The sequence below is a fragment of the Anolis carolinensis genome, chromosome 3 (genome assembly GCF_035594765.1).
Source record: "Anolis carolinensis isolate JA03-04 chromosome 3, rAnoCar3.1.pri, whole genome shotgun sequence".
Taxonomy (NCBI): domain Eukaryota; kingdom Metazoa; phylum Chordata; class Lepidosauria; order Squamata; family Dactyloidae; genus Anolis; species Anolis carolinensis.
The window spans coordinates 203193149-203213718 of NC_085843.1; the positions used below are offsets into that span (position 1 = coordinate 203193149).

At 37.7% G+C, this 20570-nt stretch overlaps 1 protein-coding gene across 20 annotated transcripts in view; it reads left to right on the plus strand.

Moving 5' to 3' along the window:
- jakmip3 (Janus kinase and microtubule interacting protein 3) overlaps positions 1 to 20570 on the plus strand; it is a 166807-nt gene that overhangs the window by 122070 nt on the left and 24167 nt on the right. For 19 of the 20 annotated variants that reach the window (XM_062976094.1, XM_062976093.1, XM_062976089.1 and 16 more), the window contains 7 exons: positions 3160 to 3225; positions 3902 to 3970; positions 4074 to 4151; positions 6524 to 6727; positions 8511 to 8576; positions 10222 to 10294; positions 12387 to 13587. In XM_062976094.1, coding sequence (XP_062832164.1) covers positions 3160 to 3225; positions 3902 to 3970; positions 4074 to 4151; positions 6524 to 6727; positions 8511 to 8576; positions 10222 to 10272 — 534 coding nt within the window. In that variant the 3' untranslated portion in view covers positions 10273 to 10294; positions 12387 to 13587. Of the gene's footprint in view, positions 1 to 3159; positions 3226 to 3901; positions 3971 to 4073; positions 4152 to 6523; positions 6728 to 8510; positions 8577 to 10221; positions 10300 to 12386; positions 13588 to 20570 lie in introns of those variants that run through there. The other variant, XM_062976088.1, reaches the window with a different exon arrangement.

Genomic DNA, 20570 nt, shown 5'->3' on the forward strand with positions numbered 1-20570 from the left:
TATTTTGTCCTTTTGTCTAGATGGCATTATTAAACTCCCCCAAGCATGTTTATAACTGTCTGCTGCTCTTTATAGACTTATCTCACATTTTGACTGGGGCAGGTGATGACTACAGGCCAGTATTTGCATGTCATTACCATAAATGCCAATAAGATCCTATAAAATATTTCATTAGCACGTTTATTGTTATCATCATGCTGTTTTATTTTATATTTCTTTTTTTAAATAAACACAGACCCTTTGCTGTCCTTGTTCCTAATTCTTTATTTTTGCTGTTTGCTTCTTTTAAACATATTTTAATAATTATAAGAATGTTGCTCTGGAAAAAGGATTTGTGATAGAGGCATATGTAAAGTCATTTGTGGAACTTCAATAATTATACAAAACAGTTGAACTGTTTGCTTAAATAAACTATTCTGAATTGCTTCTTGATTTGTTTGGACATGATAGCAGTTTTGAAGAGCATTTAGGCATCTGAATAAATTCCTTTCACTGAAGTGAATGAGATTGAAAAGTACTTACATCTAACTGGATCCTGCTCTTTATTCTATGCACTCTATTAGTTAATTAACAAAGAAATTCTTCTATTAATATGATATTTGAAATGGTGTTTTCCATGTTTCTAGGTCAAGCCCCATCCTTAGTAGACACATCACTTAGGGATATGTTATGAAGTGTTCAAATATCACAGTTTTAATGACATCTGGACTTTAAAGCAGCTTTTTAAGATGCTGAACCCAACATTTAAAATAGCTTCAGTAATTGGATAGCTTCTTTAAAGCTAGCCAAGTCCTGGCCTAGATTCGCTGCTGTATTGGCATGGGTGCCATCAGCTGGCGTTGATGTAGCTAACTTCACCTTTGCTTTGGATGGCTGCTAGTGGTAGAATGAAGTCTGAGATTTGTCAGGTCATTGCAATATCCAACAATAGCTGCCATTAAAGTTATATGCAGTTGAAGCTACCATCCTGCATTACCTATATCCAAATGGCAACCAAGAGCATCCACATAAAGTGGATTCAAAATGAGATTTTATCTTTGAACATTCATCTGTACATATCCATCCAGCTATACAAAAATTGTACATATGTTTTTCCCCAGGAGATACACTTCTCAGTTTATCTAAATACATATTTGAAACGAAAAGTGTGTCATATTCAGACAAGTGCATTTACTTATGCCATAAAATATGTATTCTATATAAGTACAGGATGTAATTATGACTAGGGTGCATGCGAAATTTAATCTTTGATTAATGTGTAGATCAGGGATATATCAACCAAGTCACACAGTACTAGCACCTTTATACCACTTTAGCTGCCAATTTAACATGACTTTAAGTGCACTGTAAAGTCCAGGGATTCAATATTTCTTGAGGTACTTGGGAATTCACAACTGAAAACTTTAGTCTACAGAAAATTCTAAGTCAGCCACCAACTATATTTCTCAGATAAAGTTGTATGAATGTGATATAAGTATGTTGTGTAGTCAGTTGCACAGGAATTTATAAATGGCTGGACTTTTTAAGTATCTTTAGCCATGGCTAAGTCCCATGACAATAAAGCAAGGTCTATTTTGGTTGTGACTAACTAAAAAGACATAACCCAATTCAGTTCAGAATCTTCAGATGCAAAGAAGATACAGATTGATTGGGGAGGGTGAGAACTCTGACTTCCTATATATGGGCAGCAGGCTTGCCTATTTCCTTCTGCCCATAGCTATACAGGGTTGCTGTGAGTTTTCCAGGTTGTATGACCATCTTCCAGAAGCATCCTCTCCTGACATTTCACCCACATCTATGGCAGGCATTCTCAGAGGTCTGTTGGAAACTAGGCTCCAACAGACCTCACACCTCTGAGGATGCCTGCAATAGATGTGGGTGAAACATCAGGAGAAGATGCTTCTGGAACATGGCCATACAGCTCAGAAAACTCACAGCAATCCAGTGATTCTGGCCATGAAAGCCTTTGACAACACGTAGTTGCTGACTTATTCCTGACAAGAATTATCTCTTATTGTGACATCCAGACATATCCAGGCAGCCCAAATCATGTGTCTGTCACTTTTAGAGAAGGCAAATTGATAAACCACCATGGAGCTACCATGAATATTTTTCCAGTCCTTTTTCTATAAAGCCTTTAGAATAGTCGCTAAAGATACCATGCTTCCAGTTTATGTATAGACTCACAAGCAGTTGGGCAATCTCCAGTTCATCAAGGCATAAAGTCAGAAGAGTGGCCTCCAGTCATGAGTCTCAATTCTGCATTTATTATGGTTACATGTGGAAAAATGAACTAAAAAGAGTAATGCCTTAATAAGCATAACATAGACACATGAGGGATTTCAATAATGTGAGATGAAAATATTGATGGAGATTTTGGTTTCTGCTTTGGTCAGACCTCACCTGGAATACTATGTCCAATTCTGGGCACCACAATTCAAAATATATTGGCAAGCTGGAATGTGTCCAGAGGAGGGCAACTAAAATAACCAAAGGTCTGAAGATCATGTCCTATGAAGAGTGGCTTAACGAGCTGCGTCTATGTAGCCTACAGAAGATAAAATTGAGAGGAAACATGATTGCCACATATAAATATTTGAAAGAATGTCATAAGGAGGAGGGAGCAGGCTTGTTTTCTGCTGCCCTGGAGACTAGGACTTGGAGCAATGGGTTCAGACTTCAAACTACAGGAAAGGAGATTCCACCTGAACATTAGGAAGAGCCTTCTCACCATGAGAGCTGTTCAACAGTGGAAATCTTAAAAAGAGACTGGATGGCCATTTGTTGGTGGTGCTTTGATTGTGCTTTTACTGTATAGCAGGGGGTTGGACTGGATGGCCCATGTAGTCTCTTCCAACTCTATGATTCTATGACTTCTTCTGCTGACAGTCCGTTGCTTTAATAATTTACACACAATAATTTACAGCAGTATACCCATGTGTCCCACTGGATTATAATGATCACCTGTTTTAAAAGAATGACAGCAAAATGCAGTGATAACTACAATCATAACGCAGTAATATCTACAATGTGCAAGAAGGTTTTGTCTTGTAGCTTTAGAAAATGTTTCAGGATTCAGTTCAAGAATAGTCCCAGAAGTTGAAAGCAGATGAAAAGACTTGCACCCTGATTATAATTTTAATTCTGCTCTTGCTTCAGAACTTAACAAATGAAGAGCAAGTAGTTGTCATACAAGCAAGAACAGTTTTGACACTGGCAGAAAAGGTAATGACACAGTTGTTTCCTTCTCTAAGGGTCAATCGTAGTCTATTTACACTTTTATAACTGGGTTTTACTGATGTGCAGCCATAATAATCAATGAGAGTACAGCAGAGTAGTTACTTTTATCTTTGTCTTCTACTTGAATCCAGCATTCAAAGAGCTGATTCCCTTTCACATTACACAGTTATGGTACAATGATTTCACTCTAGCTGCCATGGCTATTTCTTTCTAAAGAAAGGGCATATGATGATATTTGACTTTGTTATTAGTATAACAGATGTTTTTGTAAACATATTTATATTATATGCAGCCCTGTTGTGCATGTGTGGGTTCTGCCCAAAGTTTAGACTGTTCTTTCTATATCAAGGCAATGGTGTGCCTAGTAGGAGTTAGAATCAGAACTTGGAATGATCATTCAGTAGTTATGCTGGCTAGGAAATTCTGGGAGTTCTAGTATTAAAAGTAACCTCTTTAAGCTCTGGTCATCATTGTTAGTTCTAGAGAACTGTTTTTGGTTCTGGCTTACATACATGTGGTATAGCATGTATTTTCACTGTAGTGATCAAGTGCATATTAGCATAAGACTTAAAATAATAGTTGAGTAGTTGATAGGTATACTGTTCTTTTGTTAAATCTGATCACCTAACTTGGAATTTGATCTTCCATCATTTCTGTGCAGTGGTTGCAGCAGATAGAAGTAACAGAGTCAGCATTACAGCAAAAGATGATAGACCTGGAAAATGAAAAGGTAATCTAGGACTCCATCACGGCGTTAAACCACAGTTAATTGTGAATAATAGTTAGTTTACCTGGAACTTACTGAGACAAACAAACTCTCCTTCTGTCTATAGGAACTGTTTAGTAAACAAAAGGGATATTTGGATGATGAACTTGATTACAGGAAACAGTCTTTAGATCAAGCACATAAGGTAGGTCAAAGAGTTTTGAAAGAGAAATTATTGTACTAACTATTTATCCTGATCTACCCTAGTGAAGAAGTAGATATCTTGTTGGACTCTTAATCCAAATCCAAATAAAATGGACCCTGAAACATTGGAACATCTTGCTTGCAAATTTAGAAACCGTGAAAATTAATATTTTAAAGATTGGGAATATGCCATCACATATAGGTTGTATTGAGTAATACTAGACAGTAGCTATTTAAAATTGTCAAATGCTATCAGTGAATAATTGATGTTTATTGCTGATAGTATCTTGTCAGAGGAAACAACAAATAGCCATTCCATGCTGCAGTGACTGGCATTCAAAATCAGAGGATTCTCCCTACATTAAGTACTTTAGAATGGGAATGGGGTTGATTCCTGTTCTATCCATTTCTGCAGCCAAGCTTAGATATGATATTAAATATATTTCCAGCTGTCCTCTGTGTGTTTTTCATTTTAAATTGCAGTTGTGGTTTGGAAAGAGCACTAAATGTAAGATTTAACCCATGCACTCTTCAAATGATTCCTGTTGGAACTTTCTCCAAATTCTCATCTCAAAGTTGGTGTCTTCTTGTGAGTTGTGTGTTTTTGTGGACAAGGAGAGGTTTCTGGTAGAAGAATAGTGTCAATAAAGTGTTATATGGTCTTCCCTAGAGTCATTGCTCTTTGAAGGTACAGGGTTGGATCAGGAAAATGGCAAGTAGAAGTTTATCACTGAAAGCCTAATAAGTTAGTTTATTGACTTATTTAAAGGATGAAAACATTGCAGATTAATCCTGTGTGCTTGCTTATTCAGCATTCAGCTTATCAGTCATCCACAGTTCATGGTTACAGTCTCTTCCACACATAATCATATATCCGAGATTATGAAATGCAGGAAATGAAAGGTCCCTGCAGACTCTTCCTAATGCACACAGTTTGGATTGCTGTGTTATCACATAACTAGAGAGAGACTCTATATAACCTTTCCTATAATATCTTCACAAATGCAACAAAAATATGGAAATCTTTTCACATCAAACAGTCCTTCTCAAAGTCCTTCTCAAAGCTTTAAACATTAGAGAATGATACTTTTTCCAGAAAAGAGGATTTATTTCTCATGAATAAATGCTCCTTCTGCCATCGGTGTGTAATCCCATGAAAAGATCTAATAGCTGGTAAGTGACGAATGTGAGCAACGAGGAGGAGACTTCAGTTCGGCTTTGGTTCAGTTTGGCTCAGGCTTCTGGTTATACATCAATGGAGGATTTTAAGGACCAGGAGTGGAGGAGTGGAGGAAAAAGCAAGGTAATACAGGAATAGCATTATGCGCCCCCCCCCCCCACGACACCTACAATAAATTTTACTATACTACACAGAGGTGCAAGGAAAGACTCTCAGTGGTAAAATTAGTTTCTCTTGTATTCACAGAGCTAGCCCATTGTTTCCTCCCTAATATTTTCCCCTCTTTCATAACTGTGTAGGGATTAAAACAGTATACAGTAGGTCAAACACAAATGTGATGAAGAGCAGAGCTTGGGAAAATTACCTTTTTGAGCTACCACCCCCAGAATTCCAAGCTCTGACAAAAATATTTATGATTTGTACCCCAAATCAGAGATTACAAAGAGAACATCTCATCCTGGTAAAAAAATGTTCTTGGGCATACCATCGACCAGGAGAGTACTAGGGGTTGATGGCAGGAGTGCTTAGTTGATTTCTTAAATCCATTTTAGAAATCCCTAAGGGGACCCCAATTCAAGAGTTCCAAAATCATTTAGCAGTTCCTTAAGGGGAACCCTTGGAGCCAAAATGGTGTAATGCTTTGAGCATAAACAAGGTTCAAATTCCTGCTCAGACATGAAAACCACTAAATGACCTTGGACAAGTTACACAATTGTAGGGTGCATACAGAGAACTCATGAAGTTTGACAACACTTTAACTACCATAACTCAATCCTCTAATGTCCTAGGATTTGTAGTTTGATGAGATGAGACTTATGGGGTCTTTATCTTCTACAACTCCCATGATTCCATAGCCTTGATCCATGGCAGGTATAGTGCTTGCATTAGTTAAAATTAATGCACCCCAGCTTTAGAAAATTCCATGACAGATTTGTCTTAGAGTTGCTGTTACTCAGAAATGATGTGAAGCCACACAATAACACCTACGACTCCAACTACTACCAGAGTTCAGTGGCTGTGCACTAATCAAACACCAGTTGTCCTTCTGTTTCTGCATCAATTATTGCTGTTTGTTGAGCTTACAGAGGAGGTTATTGACCTTGCTGGTCCAGCAAGCAGTAAATACCCACAAAACTAAAATACTAATGGGGAGCCCAAGATGAACAAATTATGTTATTTTTTTCCCCTTTTAGCACATTCTGGAATTGGAAGCCATGCTTTACGATGCCCTACAGCAGGAAGCAGGAGCCAAAATGTCAGAAATTCTTTCAGAAGAAGAGAGAGACAAGCTGAGGAATGCAGTGGAACAGTGGAAGCGGCAAGTTATGAGTGAACTCCGAGAAAGGGATTCCCAGATTCTTCGAGAAAGAATGGAACTCATTCAGCATGCACAACAGGTAACCTGGAAAAGAAGCCATGACAGTATGCGAGTGCCTTTCAAACCCATAGAAGGTTATAATTTTATCCACATTTATTCTGTACTCTCATGCTAAACCCAAGCTGTGATAATTGACTGTAGTAGGAGCAAGAGAATTCAGTCCAAAAAGACCTTAGGTGACTCCTTTTTAATTTTAGTGATTTCAGCAACATATATGGGTTCCTAAAATAGATATAGGGGAAATTGTTAATTTTTCAGTAGAAGTACAGCTTACAAACTATACAGGTCTGCTACTGGAATTTGTAACTCATCTTAAAAGAAAATGCCAACCTCCTTTTAAAATGTTGGGGTATTTATTTATTTCTTATCAGCCCATAAAGGTTCACGAGGCAATTAATAAATAAAAACAATTGAAACAGTACAGAGATTTTTTAAAAAAAATACTGAAATGATCTTTAAAATTGTTTTATAAGAACAATCTTGCCCAAACTCTTATATTTATTCCAAACCTTGGTGAATATTTCTAACAATTTGCTTAAGAAGTGGGATAATGCTCTCAAAAAATGGGCAATGGGAGGGAACAAAAACAGAATTTCCAAATTTTTATATTACAGTAATCCAGAAATGGGTGGATGGGGGCCCCTTCTTTGGGAATACACTATGAGGCTAGTCAGTTAGCCAGGTTATTAGAATTTGAACTGGAAGGGTAAAAAAAGATGGGTTCAAATAGAAAAGGAAGCAAATAGATGTAAAAGAGGAATGTATATGGGAGAGAGAATAGACAAAATAGATTTAAAGAACTTAAAGGTTGGCCCCTGCTCATCAATGTTGGTAATTTGGAAAAAATGGCAAAATAAATTACAAATAAATAAAATTCACAATTTCCCATTAGAAACTTTGGAAAATAAGGGCAAGACATTCAGGAACCTAATAAGGGCCCTGAAAGAAAATGGTATCAAAAAGGTAGGGAACCTCGTGGAGCCCAATGGAAAAATAACAAACTGGGACAAGATAAAAGACAAAGGATAGCGTGGTTAGGCCTGTCCAGTAGAGTTCAGGCCATGAAAAGAAGGGAGGTAGCAGAAGCCACACTAGACAAAATAATTTAAAGGAAAGTAGAAAAAGATAAAAGAATTATGGGGTAACTGTACAAGAAATTAATCAACTTATCTTGCAACACAAAAACCACCCCTATAGAGAATTGGAAACAAGAACAAAACTTTAGCAAGAAATTAATCAGGTCTTGGATTGACAAGGAGCCCCTAGTGGCACAGTGGCTTAAGCCATTGAGCTGCTGAACTTGCTGACCGAAAGGCTGTGGTTTGAATCCGGGGAGCCGGGTGAGCTCCTGCTGTTAGCCCCAGCTTCTGCCAAACTAGCAGTTTGAAAAAATGCAACTATGAGTAGATCAAGAGGTACCACTCCAGCAGGAAGGTAACGGCTTTCCATGCAGTCATGCCGGGCCACATGACCTTAGAGGTGTCTACGGACAACGCTGGCTCTTCGGCTTAGAAATGGAGATGAGCACCAACCCCCAGAGTCAGACACGAGTAGACTTAATGTCAGGGGAAAACTCTATTCCACCAGACGTTACCATAGAGTTGTCCTACAGGTCCTAAATACATATCCTCTTTAGGGATCTGAATGAAAATTCTTACGGTACTATGAGCAAAATTAGAAATGTCTGACAGATTTGTAACATAGCTCAATCTATTTCTGAAAATTTCAAGTGAATCTTTTGAATATAATCTGCTCTCTTCTTCTCAATGTAATATTCACACTGAATTTTATTTTTTTTACAGAGGATTAAAGAGCTAGAAGAAAGAATTGAAGCTCAAAAGAGACAAATAAAGGAATTAGAAGAAAAGGTATGGCAATAAGACTGAATGACTGCAAGACTGCAAGATAAGACTGAATGACTGCAAGAAAGAAATGTACAAAGGAGAGACTTGTGCATTTGGGACAGCATCATTCAAAGCAGAACACTCTCCTAATCATCTCGTTGGAAAAGAAAATGCTTTGGTGATGATGTGATAGGTTGCAGTCAAAATAACTCAAGGTTCACTTTACACTGACATGGGCCTCAATTCTATTGGTTGGTTCTTATTAGAGTATGTTAATAGAATCAATTGTTATATAATGAGCCATGCCTTATGTAAATCCATCAAATATCAAACGACCAATAGGATTCTGGCATTCATTTCCTAAAGTCAAAAATGTCCTGTAATAGCCCCATTCTTTATCTTAATTGAGTTGAAAACTTGTTAAGATAAAGAGAAAAATCTTCAAGGGCTCTGCTTTCCCCCAAACAGCTAGATGTATATGGGCAAAATGATGACGTGCAATAACAGAATTCAGCATTTCAAAAGAATTACACTATGGCCCCTTCTACACTGCTATATAATTCAGATTATCAAAGCAGATAACCCACATTATCCACTTTGAACTGGATTACATGAGTCTACACTGCCATATAATCCAGTTCAAAGCAGATACTGGATTTTATATGGCAGCGCGGAAGGGGCCTGAGCAACAAGGAATTCCCAAGGCATAAAGCTTTGAGGAGAGGGCAAAGAGCATCATCCGCACCTTTAATGGGCTGGATTTGGCTCTTAGGTTGGATTTCCCCCTTCCATTGTTCTAAAGATAGTTGAACTTGGTTGTGTTTTGTGTGTGTGTGTGTGTGTGTGTGTTTGTTTTGTTTTTGTTTTATGCCTTTTTACATTTAATGATTCACATTGCTAGATTCATTGGGAAAAGCTCTCAGGGTCTGGAGGAAACAGAGCTGGAGCCCAAAGTGGTCAAGATTCCCATGCTCTCTTTCTGAAACACACTGCACTTATGCATTGAATAGTGCAGGTAAATTACAAAAGCCCTATCTTGGTGAACCAGCGTCATATTAGTAGTTAGAGTGTTGAGCTAGGAATCCAAGAACGCTTCCACACAGCCATATAACCCAGAATATCGAAGCAGAAAATCCCACAATATCTGCTTTGAACTGGGTTATCTGAGTCCACACTGCCATATATTCCAATTCGAAGGAGAAAATGTGGGACTTTATTCAGTTGTATGGAAGAGGCTCAAGAGACCAGGTTTAAATCCCCATTCAAAAGGGATAACTGTTTGGGTGATACCCTCCCAGGCTTGGGGCCCTTCCACACAGCCACATAATCCAGAATATCAAGGTAGAAAATCCCACAATATCTGCTTTGGACTGGGTTATCTGAGTCAAAGCAGAAAATGTGGGATTTTATTCAGCTATATGGAAGGGGGCCTTAGAGGAAGGCAATGGCAAATCACCTATGAATAAATCTTTTTTAAAAAGATCGGCATGAATCTGAGTCAATTTGAAGGTAAATAATAACACTTCTATTTGTGATTATGTGGCCTCTTTGCAACAGGCTGACATGCTTTGCTTTTGTGTAGACTTGCTGCTGGCTTCTTACTAGGTTTACTATAAATTTTATTTTCTCTCTCTTTCCATTTTCCTTTCCCCCTTTTTTCTTTTTCTAGTTTTTGTTTTTATTTTTATTTTTCTCTTTAGCTTTCATCCTTTGGTCATAATACACCCATCCACATGCAAGAGGTAAGTATCCTGTTTACTCATCACCCTATGTAATACAGTTTTTGTTCCAAGGTTATAAATGCCATTTTCTCATTGGTTCTATCGTGAAAACATGGAAAAGGTGTATTCCACTGCAAAAGCTTTGTTTTTGCCTTCTGCACAAAAGATTAAAAATGGCACGTGAAAGGCTAAAATGGCACTTTAAAAGGTTAAAAATGGCAGGCACAAAAATGAAGTTTCTGGAGTATAATAACTACTTTCAAAGTAAGTACAGCACAACGAAACAGGAAACAACACTTTCAAACCAGGAACAGATTTCCTTTTCAAATGTTTTTACACAGTGTTACCTATTTCTGCTTTGCTTTTTGTCAAATTTTGAAGCTCTCTTATGGCAGCAACATATGGCTTCATGTAAGGATAGACATATCTAGGAGGATTCACTTTTTAAAAGTGATATTTCTATTTCTGCCTCTGTCATTAGTATGGAAATTTCAGATCAAAAACTGTTTTTAAGTATTTATTGCAAGACCTCCCTCTAGAACAAAAATCACCTTGATCCATATAGATGTGCTAATATACTGCAGTCCTAGGCCCCTTCTACATTGCCATATAATCCAGATTATCAAAGTGGTTTTAACTGGATTATATGAATCTGCACTGCCATATAATCCAGTTCAACGTAGATAGTCTGGATTTTATATGGCAGTGTAGAAGGGGCCCTAAGCTTAGGTCCCTGAAAATAAATCCAAATGAAGGCTTCTCACCCCGAGGGGGACTCAGGGCGGATCACATTGCACACATATAAGGCAAACATTCAATGCCATAACATAGAACAGAAACAGACGCAGGCACAGGCTGGCCTCGAACTCTTGACCTCTTGGTCAGAGTGATTTGTTGCAGCTGGCTGCTATCCAGCCTGCGCCACAGCCCGGCCTTTAAATTACCTTTAAATTCATAGAGGTATAACCTTAATGTCTTGCATAATGCTTAGCAAAACTGTTTTTCATATGGAAAGTCAAACTGACAACATTTGTAGTAGCCAGGTTTTTTACCAGCTTATCTTCTTGGATACTTTGCTTACATCATGAAAGAGTGTGGTCTGTCAATAGACATATCAGTCCAACTCCACCACTGTGATGTTGCCTATTCCCTTGTAACAGAAATGGGGTGTTACAAATGAGGTTGAAAGGAGGAAGCTTGCAAAATATACTTTGATTTTGAATTCCCCCATTTCAGTGACCATGCTGATTGGCCAACTGAGACTCACAAGCCAAACATTTCTAGGCTACTAACTGGAGCTAGCGATAGGGAGCATGCAATAACCCTACTAAGGCAGCTCCATTGGCTGCCGATAAGTTTCCAGTCCCAATTCAAAGTGCAAGTTATTACCTAAAAACCCTAAATGGTATGGTTCCTGCCAATCTGCATGACCGCAATCCTCCTCCCCACCCCCAATGAACCGGGGTGAGCTCTATGATCTGCCAGAGAGGCCCTCCTCTCAGTCCCACCACTATCACAAGCGCGGTAGATGGGGATGAAAGAAAAGGCCTTCTCAGGGATGCCCCCTGGCTTTGGAACACCCTTCCCAGGGAGATTAGGCAAGCCCCCACACTCTTTCCATAGGGACCTGAAGTCTTGGCTGTTCAAACAAGCTTTTGAGAACTCCTAGTTCCTAGTTGATCTACACAATTATTATTCAGCCTTGCAATTCATCCCTTGCCCATGTCCCATAGTTACAGCTTTGCACTTATCCCATTCCCTCGTTCAATTGTTTACAGCCTGGCCATGTTTACAGTAGCTTACCGCTATTGGTAATTGAGTTTCAAGTTGTTGTTTTATATGCCTATATGTTTTATTCAATTGTATTTTAAATTGTGTTTTATTTTATGTTCTCTTTTTAGATACCTTGTGCCATGTGTAAGCTACCCCAAGTCCCTTCGGGGAGATGGTAGTGGGATACAAGACTAAAGTTGTGTGGTTGTTGTTGTTGTTGTTATTATTATTATTACTATTATTATTATGTAATTATTATTATTTGGAAATAAAGAGAGGGAAATTTTGATCCAAACTCTCATGTACTTTAAAGAATTTTTTTTGTTTATTTTCCTTTCAGCCAAGAAAGATGGAACAACATAACAGTAATTGTCAAGGTTGTTGGGGAAAAGACATTGTCATTTTAAGAAACTGGACTGCATCCTGTATTTGGCATTGAAAACTATAGACCTAATCTTTTTGACCATTTTTATAATGAAGATGAAGAATATGCGTGGATTTTATTTTGAAGTGAAGTCTGATCTTCTGACAAGTATAACACTATAACTTTTTACAAACTAGTATTAGAACAGTAAAAGAAGAAGCCAAAAAATGAAAGGCTTATCTGCAAGAAGCCTCCTCTTTGCTGCTCAAAACAACTTCAGCTTTACATGAAAAGCAGTAAACTCATTCAGATGAAATGAGTGTATTCTGGCTCCCTGCTAAGCAGGCAGTAAACTACTTCTGTCAAGAAGTAAACATGTCCTGTTTTGTAATTCTGTCCTTTGTACTGTTATTCTTAGTTGCATTAATACACATCTTGAGATTTGAAAGAGTTCCAAACTAGTCAGTGGTGAATATTTGAGTGGTTGAATGAATGGAAACATAAAATGTATTCCAAAACATTTCCAGTCACTGGAAATGGGATTCTAAATGCAATTAAATGGGCAGTGATAGTTTATGAAATATCTGTTTCTGTCTCACAACATGTGATATGTGATATTGTTTACTTATAACCCCCAGAAATTAATGATGTTGGTAATAAAGTTTGGAATTCTTTAAAAAGGTTCCAAGTTTCATTTTGCTCTGAAATTTCAATGAAGCTTGTTTACAGAACTTGCAAGGGGGGAAAATGGCACAGTACATACTACACTTAAATTCCTAGGTATCTTTGTCCCAAAAAAGAAGCCAAAACAAAAAAGCAGGAGAAAAACTGAAAGCTAAAGAGATATGGAGCTATAATGTTGACAATGGAAAATTTTCAGACTAAGAAAATAATAAAGCACAAGCAGCAAATAAAAACGGATCTTTTCGACTGAATATTTCTAAAAGTGTCAGTTGTAAATTAAGAAGCAAAGAAACTGTGAAAGGAAGCAGAAAGACACACATAAAACTGTCAAGAGAAAGTCAACTGTGTGCCAAAAGAAGATTTACAAGCGGATATAACAAAAAGCATTGATGTTCTCCAGCTATTGTTCTCAAGAAGGAGGGAAGAAGATCGAGACAACATACCTGTTCTCCCAGACCAGAAGTGATCCTGACTTTCAAGGAGTTACACAAAGGTGAGAAGTTGATCTTTCATTCATTCACTGACATTAATAAACATTTAGATGATGTGTTACTTCAGCATTGTGGCCTTTCCTGGACCTAAAATACTCCAAGTAGGACTCAAAATGTGGCATGGGCGCCTTGAAAATACTAGCAAAGTTCAGAAGGCATAATGGGAGGGTATGGCCTTTCCAAATCTGGTGGGAAACCAATGAGATCCCCCTGATGATTCCCAGACTTTAATTAAATTATAGGATTGTTGCTTTGGGGAACTATTAGCTGTTTCTAAGGGCCCTTCCACACAGCCCTATATTCCAGAACATCAAGGCAGGAAATCCCACAATATCTGCTTTGAACCGTGTTATCTGAGTCCACACTGCCGTATAACCCAATTCAAAGCAGATAATGTGGGATTTTATTCTGCTGTGTGGAAGGGGCTTGGGAATGGTTTCTTCCCTTCCCCAGTAAGATCATTATCAGGGGCAGAATTTGGGAATGTCAAGGGAATATTGAGAATGGAAAAATTCAGGAAAGAAAGGAAAACTGCACAATATGTTGACGGCGTTCAGTCCTGAAAATCTGGATGGTCCACATAATCAGATTTCAACTCATTAACACAATTGTTCTGCTAGCTCGATGCTTGACTCATATAACCCAGTTCAAAGTACATAATGTGAATTATCTTCTTTAGTAATCTGGATTACATGGCAGTGTAGAAGGGACCTCAGTAAAACAGCTACATACTTGTCCAGGTTTTGGTTCTTCAGATACACTCCCAAGAATATTTTTTTAAAAAAATTCTATCAGAAATAGATTCATTTCTTAATACATATATGTTTAGACTACATGGATTAACTTCCACTTTTTTCCAAAAATAGGTTCATCCACATGGGGGAGCTCCAGTCAAAATTAAATACAGTGCATTTTAATGTCTATATCCATACTGTGGCTATATTTTATTTAGGCCAAAGAAACAAATTTGACCTGATTTCCTCTCCCTACGTTACATCTTGCTTGATAAAGAAATCTGGAATTTGTTGAAAAATTAGCATATATTTTTATGCCTTTGGTTTGGGCTAATAAGATTTTTGCAATATAGAGTTTGGAATGTTCTAATGCAGAGACCATTACTTTGAATGATCTATATGCTTATATTTGTATCTATAGCCCCTTCCACACAGCTGAATAAAATCCCACATTTTCTGCTTTGAACTGGAATATATGGCAGTGTGGACTCAGATAACAAGGGCCCTTCCATACAGGTATATAACCCAGAATATCAAGGCAGAAAAATTCCACAATATCTGCTTTAAACTGGGTTATCTGAGTCCATACTGCCATATATTCCAGTTCAAAGCAGATAATGTCAGATTTTATTCAGCTGTGTGAAAGGGGCCCCGGTTCAAAACAGATATTGTGGGGTTTTCTGCCATGATTTGCTGGATTATATGGCTGTGTGGAAGGGCCCTAAGTGTATTTCAATTTCATCCCCTATTAATATGGAGTTTGGGGATTACTTTGTACCTAGCAGCACCAGGATTGTAATGAATGATACACATTTGCCCTGCTTTAAAGACTGAAAGATTCTAAATTAGACCTGAGCCTATTGAGTGTGCCAAAGAACCTCACCCTTTCATGATGTTCCATTTCACCCAATCCGATCTTCTATTCCTTCAGATAGTTACTTGCGTTTTTGTTTTTTTTTTGTTTCTTTTACAAGGATATTTTATATTTATATGGTTCCTTGGGCTCTCCTCCCATGATTATATTCCCTCTTGTTTCCCTGTGGTCCCATTTTGGTTATAGCTCTTTAACATCATGTGAACATAATGTAACATCACTAGAAGAGAGGGTAATCTTGGTTCAGTGTAAATCAATCCTTTCTAAGCATTAGAATATTTAAGCAAATATAGAGGCATGCCCAATTGCTAGTCCCAACTACACTAGACCTATTGAATTCATTGCTGAAAGTTAATTTAACAATTATATCAACCCTATTCGTTTGGTAGGTCAACTTGAGTTGGGAATAGCAATTGGATTTAGACTAGACTAATTGACTTAAACTTTATTGTCTTCAAACAATTAGAATTTGTAAGAGTTACTTTTCTGGAACTAAACCTTCTAGTATCTACCAGCCAGCATGGCAGAGTTGTGGTTCAAAAGAATATGATGTTCATGTTTTGCCTACAATGCTTTAAGAATAAACTATATTTAACATTTATTTTTCATGCCAATGTTAAACATTTCCATTGTTTCATCAGTGCTGAAAATATGACATACCCCCTTGGGCAATGAGTCATAATTTTCCCTAACTTTGACAGTAAAGATTCATAATGAACCATATAAGTAAGTGATAATTTGCAGACTCCTTCTTCTATAATGGAAAGAATATTCAAATACATTGATCAAATTGTGTTAAAATTGTGTTTCTTGGGTGTCTGGAAATCCTGATTAAGATACCCCTGACCAACATGTTGTTTGTAGTTCAGGAATTATTTTATGCAAAATACACATGCGATGTAATTTGGGGAGAGAGAAAAACATTTTCTGTGCAGGTAACAGCATTTGCTGTGTATTAAGTGATTTTCAAGCACCAAGAAAATTTCAGTTCCAAAAGAGTACCAATTTTGTGAAGAATGGAAATACCATTTTTCTGCGCAAGAAACAGCATATTCTGTGCAGAAATGATTCTAGATTTAGGTATGCTTATATGAAATTCATTAAAATCAATGAAACTGAATTTAATCATAATTAAATTCATTCTCATTGTTTCCAGTGGGCCTAGACTTAGTATAATTAGATTTATAAGGAACTCATTGATTTAAATCCAATTGTTAATCCTAATAGAGTGCATATACTGAATCAATGGGACTCACATAAATGTGAATTTAAAAAATCACATGGATTCATTGTGTCATTCAAACTGGGATTAACAACTGAATTTAGGCCATTGTTCCTAACTGAGCTTTCAGGCTTGCTAATTTCTAAGAAAAAGGTGAAAAAAAGTGAAAGTGATTTTCTTGTGAATGTTTTTTTTTTCTTCAGACACACACATAAAATGTATTGAAGACTTGTGTACAAATTAATATGGAAAGAGAAATTTAGCATGCACAATAAGGATTGCCTAAATAATTACAGGTAAAGAGTGCAGTCTGGTAGTTCTGTTCCAGTGTTTTAGCTATTTAATGAAAGCTGAAATGAATTGAGATGACGCTGCCAGCCTGAATTTACAACCTCTTGTGATGAGATTAGAGGAAGTTCCCGAGGCAGGAGTAATGTCATCATGGTTGGGGCTCAAGCTTAGCTGCAGCCTCACAGCTGGGAAAGGTGGTTAGTTATTGTGAAGCTTCAGTTTCCCATTACTGTTTCAATTATTCCCCACTGGCAAACAATTTGAAAAATGTCACCCCTAAGGTTTAATCAGTAATTTTTTTTTAAAAAAAAAATCAATTTTATGTAAGTGGTCAATGGCAAACGGACTGTCATGACAGCAGGTTTATACTTTTCTTTGGGAAGAGTGATTTGGAACCAGTAGATAAAATACTGGTCCTCATTTTATTTCATTTACATAGCAACCAGTGTGGTGTGGTGGCTTGAGCATTAGCCTATGACTCTAGAAAACAGAGTTCAATTCCCCTGTCAGTCATGGAAATTCACAAGAAGACTTTGGACAAGTTGCATGCTCTGAGCTCCAGAAAACCCTATGATACAGTAGTCTTAGGATCACCATAAGTAGGAAATAACTATAAGACACACAACAACAACAATCAGTGTGCATGATATGGTGAAAAAGATAGCGAAAAAAGATAAAAGGTGGGACACAGCTCTTATACCTTTAAAAGTTTGCAGAAGAGAGGATTTCAGGTGTGAAGCTTGGGGCAAGCAGCACTACTGAAATTCCCTTTTCTAGAGAAGTTGAGCCCTTCTACACTGTGCGAAAACCTGTCCCCACCCCCAAACCCAAATCCCAGGCTTTCCCTTGAGAAGTGGCAAGATACCATCCGGGGTCAACCAAATGTTGACCCAGGAGGGCATCTAGTCAACATTTTCCCCTTAAAAATTTACTGTGGAAGCAGTCCCAAGAGTCAATCCACACAGGCCTGGCACCTGCAAAGATCCGAACCTTAGCAAATCCCAGTTTTCTCCAGAATAATCCAAGTTTACCTGAGGCGTTGTTTGGATACCTCAGGTAAACCCAAGACCCATCATGGGTTTAAAGGACGTGTAAAAGGGTCCATGGTGTCCTGGCACCCTGTGTGTTTTTGTGTGTGCATGTTAGTGTATGTGTGTTTGTATGAGAGTTTAGGTTGTAAAAACAAAGTAAGTGGGACTGGAGTTTACTTACAATGCTTGTGCAGATTGCATGTAGTTATTTGAGTATTAAATTAGGGACACATTTATACTGACTACTTACTACAGTTTGAAGGCATTTTGATAGCATGGTGTTTAGATTACCACAACATGAACAAGCACAGCAATGCTCATTAAGGGCTTTAAATTGGAATAAGCGAAGTCAGGATATTACAACCTATAATGCCCAACAGTGCACCTAAGTAGAAACCACATTCCATTATGAAATCAATTAAGGGATGTGCGCTCCTGCAATCTGCACATGTGCATTGCAGGTAGGCAAGACCAAATCTTCAACTGCTGTAAAGCCGTGGATATTGCAGATCCTGGAACCACTTTGAGGCCAGATTCTGTGGTGTATTATAAGCACTATCCAGGCTTCAGACAGGTTACAGAACTTCATATATAATCATCTGCGCAATGAAAATATTTCCTTCTCTGTCAGTTTCACACCAACCCAGGAATTCTGGAAGACCAGGGTTCAATAATAATAATAATTATTATTATTATTATTATTATTATTATTATTATTATTATTATTATTATTATTATTATTATTATTATTATTATAACTGGCTCTTCCAAAAGGCCTTCGATGTTTAGTTGTTGCTGGATTGATCTATCTGTCCATTCCATAATAGTCCCATTGTTGTTGTCTTGCCATTTTATACCGCACTTTATTGTCCATTCAACTGTGAAATTTCCTTTTCCCATTTTGTAACACTCTGCACTTTGCCTGGGATCTACGAATTAGTCTCCTGTTTTTAACACTGTATCCTGCTTGTTGATTTTAATAATTGTTTTTATTGATGTTGATGTTTTTTACTGGGATAATTGTTTTATTGCTTTGTTACTGTTATTTGTTTGTTTTATCGGGCCAGGCCCCATGTAAGCCGCCCCGAGTCCCTTCGGGGAGATGGGGCGGGGTATAAAAATAAAGTTATTATTATTATTATTATTATGACTGCATGGAGCGCCGTTATCTTCCCGCTGAAGCGGTACCTATTGATCAACTCACATTTGCATGTTTTCAAACTGAAGCTGGAACTAATAATGGGCGCTCACTCCGCTCCCCGGATTTGAACCTGCGACCTTTTGGTCTGCAAGTTCAGCAGCTCAGCGCTTTAACACACTGCACCACCAAGGAATGGGAATATTGACATTCACTTGAGAATACAGATGATTTTCCCCCTAACATTTGAAAGTTCAAATTAAACCAGATTCTATTATTCTATTATGTTGTGGGGGTGATTTGATTGTGTGTTTCCTGGATGGTAATTGTGGTTTCTTTCAACTCTGTGATTCTATGATTTGGTGAAAATTGACATTTAAACACAATTGTTAGTCACTATTAACATTATGTCCCAAAACTCTAGGATAGTATATTTACCCAGATTTCCCTGGTATATTACTTCAGACTTGAACAACATTTCCCTGTATTATAAAGTAGTATAGTGTAGAACAAGCATGGGCAAACTTCGGCCCTTCAGGTGTATTGGACTTCAGTTCCCAAAATTCCTAACAGTCAGTAGGCTCTTAGGAATTGTGGGAGTTGAAATCCAAAACACGTTGAGGGCCAAAGTTTGCCAATGTCTGATGTAGAAGGAGGTGTGGCAGCATATTTTTAAATGTTTATATATCAAGGGTCTCTCAACACTTTGTGTTGATATAATGTTAGATTTTCACCAAGATTTTTAGTATCTAGGGTCCTTGTGATATTGCTTTTATCCATTTATTAGTCTCCTGTGTCGTTCACATGTGCTGTAAGGGTTAACCACCATAATTACCATTTTAAAAGGCCCTCACATCTGTTAAGCTTCTTCACAGCTGTTGCATCAGAGGCAGTGATAGCGTTTATAGGTAAAGAATTGATTGCTCCCATCTGCCAGTGATTTGCTGGAACACCCAGGCCTTTGGGGACAAGCAGACAAGAGCCCATTGTTGTGCAGGATTTAGTCACATTGGTGTTTTCAGACTGGAAAAGCTTTGGAGAAATGTCTCCAGGCAAGAGCCAGCCATTTGAACAAACAGCTTTCCGAAGATTTCTGGGCAAACCAAAAGACTAGTCTGCCATCACTTTGTAAATTGTCATGGCTTCTTGCCATTGATTAGACAGCCCTGCTGAGCATTGAAGTTAGATTCCAAACAAGAGCACACAGCTGGACAAAGAGAACAAATGTACAGGGTTGCCTCTCGGAACAATAACAGTGTGTGTGTTTTGAGTGGGGGAGATAATGTGTTAATCCACATTGTAGCCATTCCATCTTCTCGATGGATCCTATTTTAATAATGGACATGTAATTAACATCAATACTTATCACTCCCAGGTGGATGTTCTTTTTTTAAGAGCATTGTGTTTCATTCATTCTCTGGAGTCCGCTTATCAGCCTATGCAAAATTACTGTATTCTAATTTATATTCATTTCATTTGGGGAATTAAAATAAAGAGGAATAGTTGCATTATTTATCATATGAGGCAGTAAACAAAATGTTATACCATTCTTATATCCCTATTTACTTACTTACTTACTTACTTACTTACTTAGGCGATCCCTCGTAGTTCGAGGATGATGGTCCTCAATTTCTGTTGTCTTGGGGATGGATCCATAGATGGCTGAAGAGACCTATTCTTGATCTGCATGTTTTC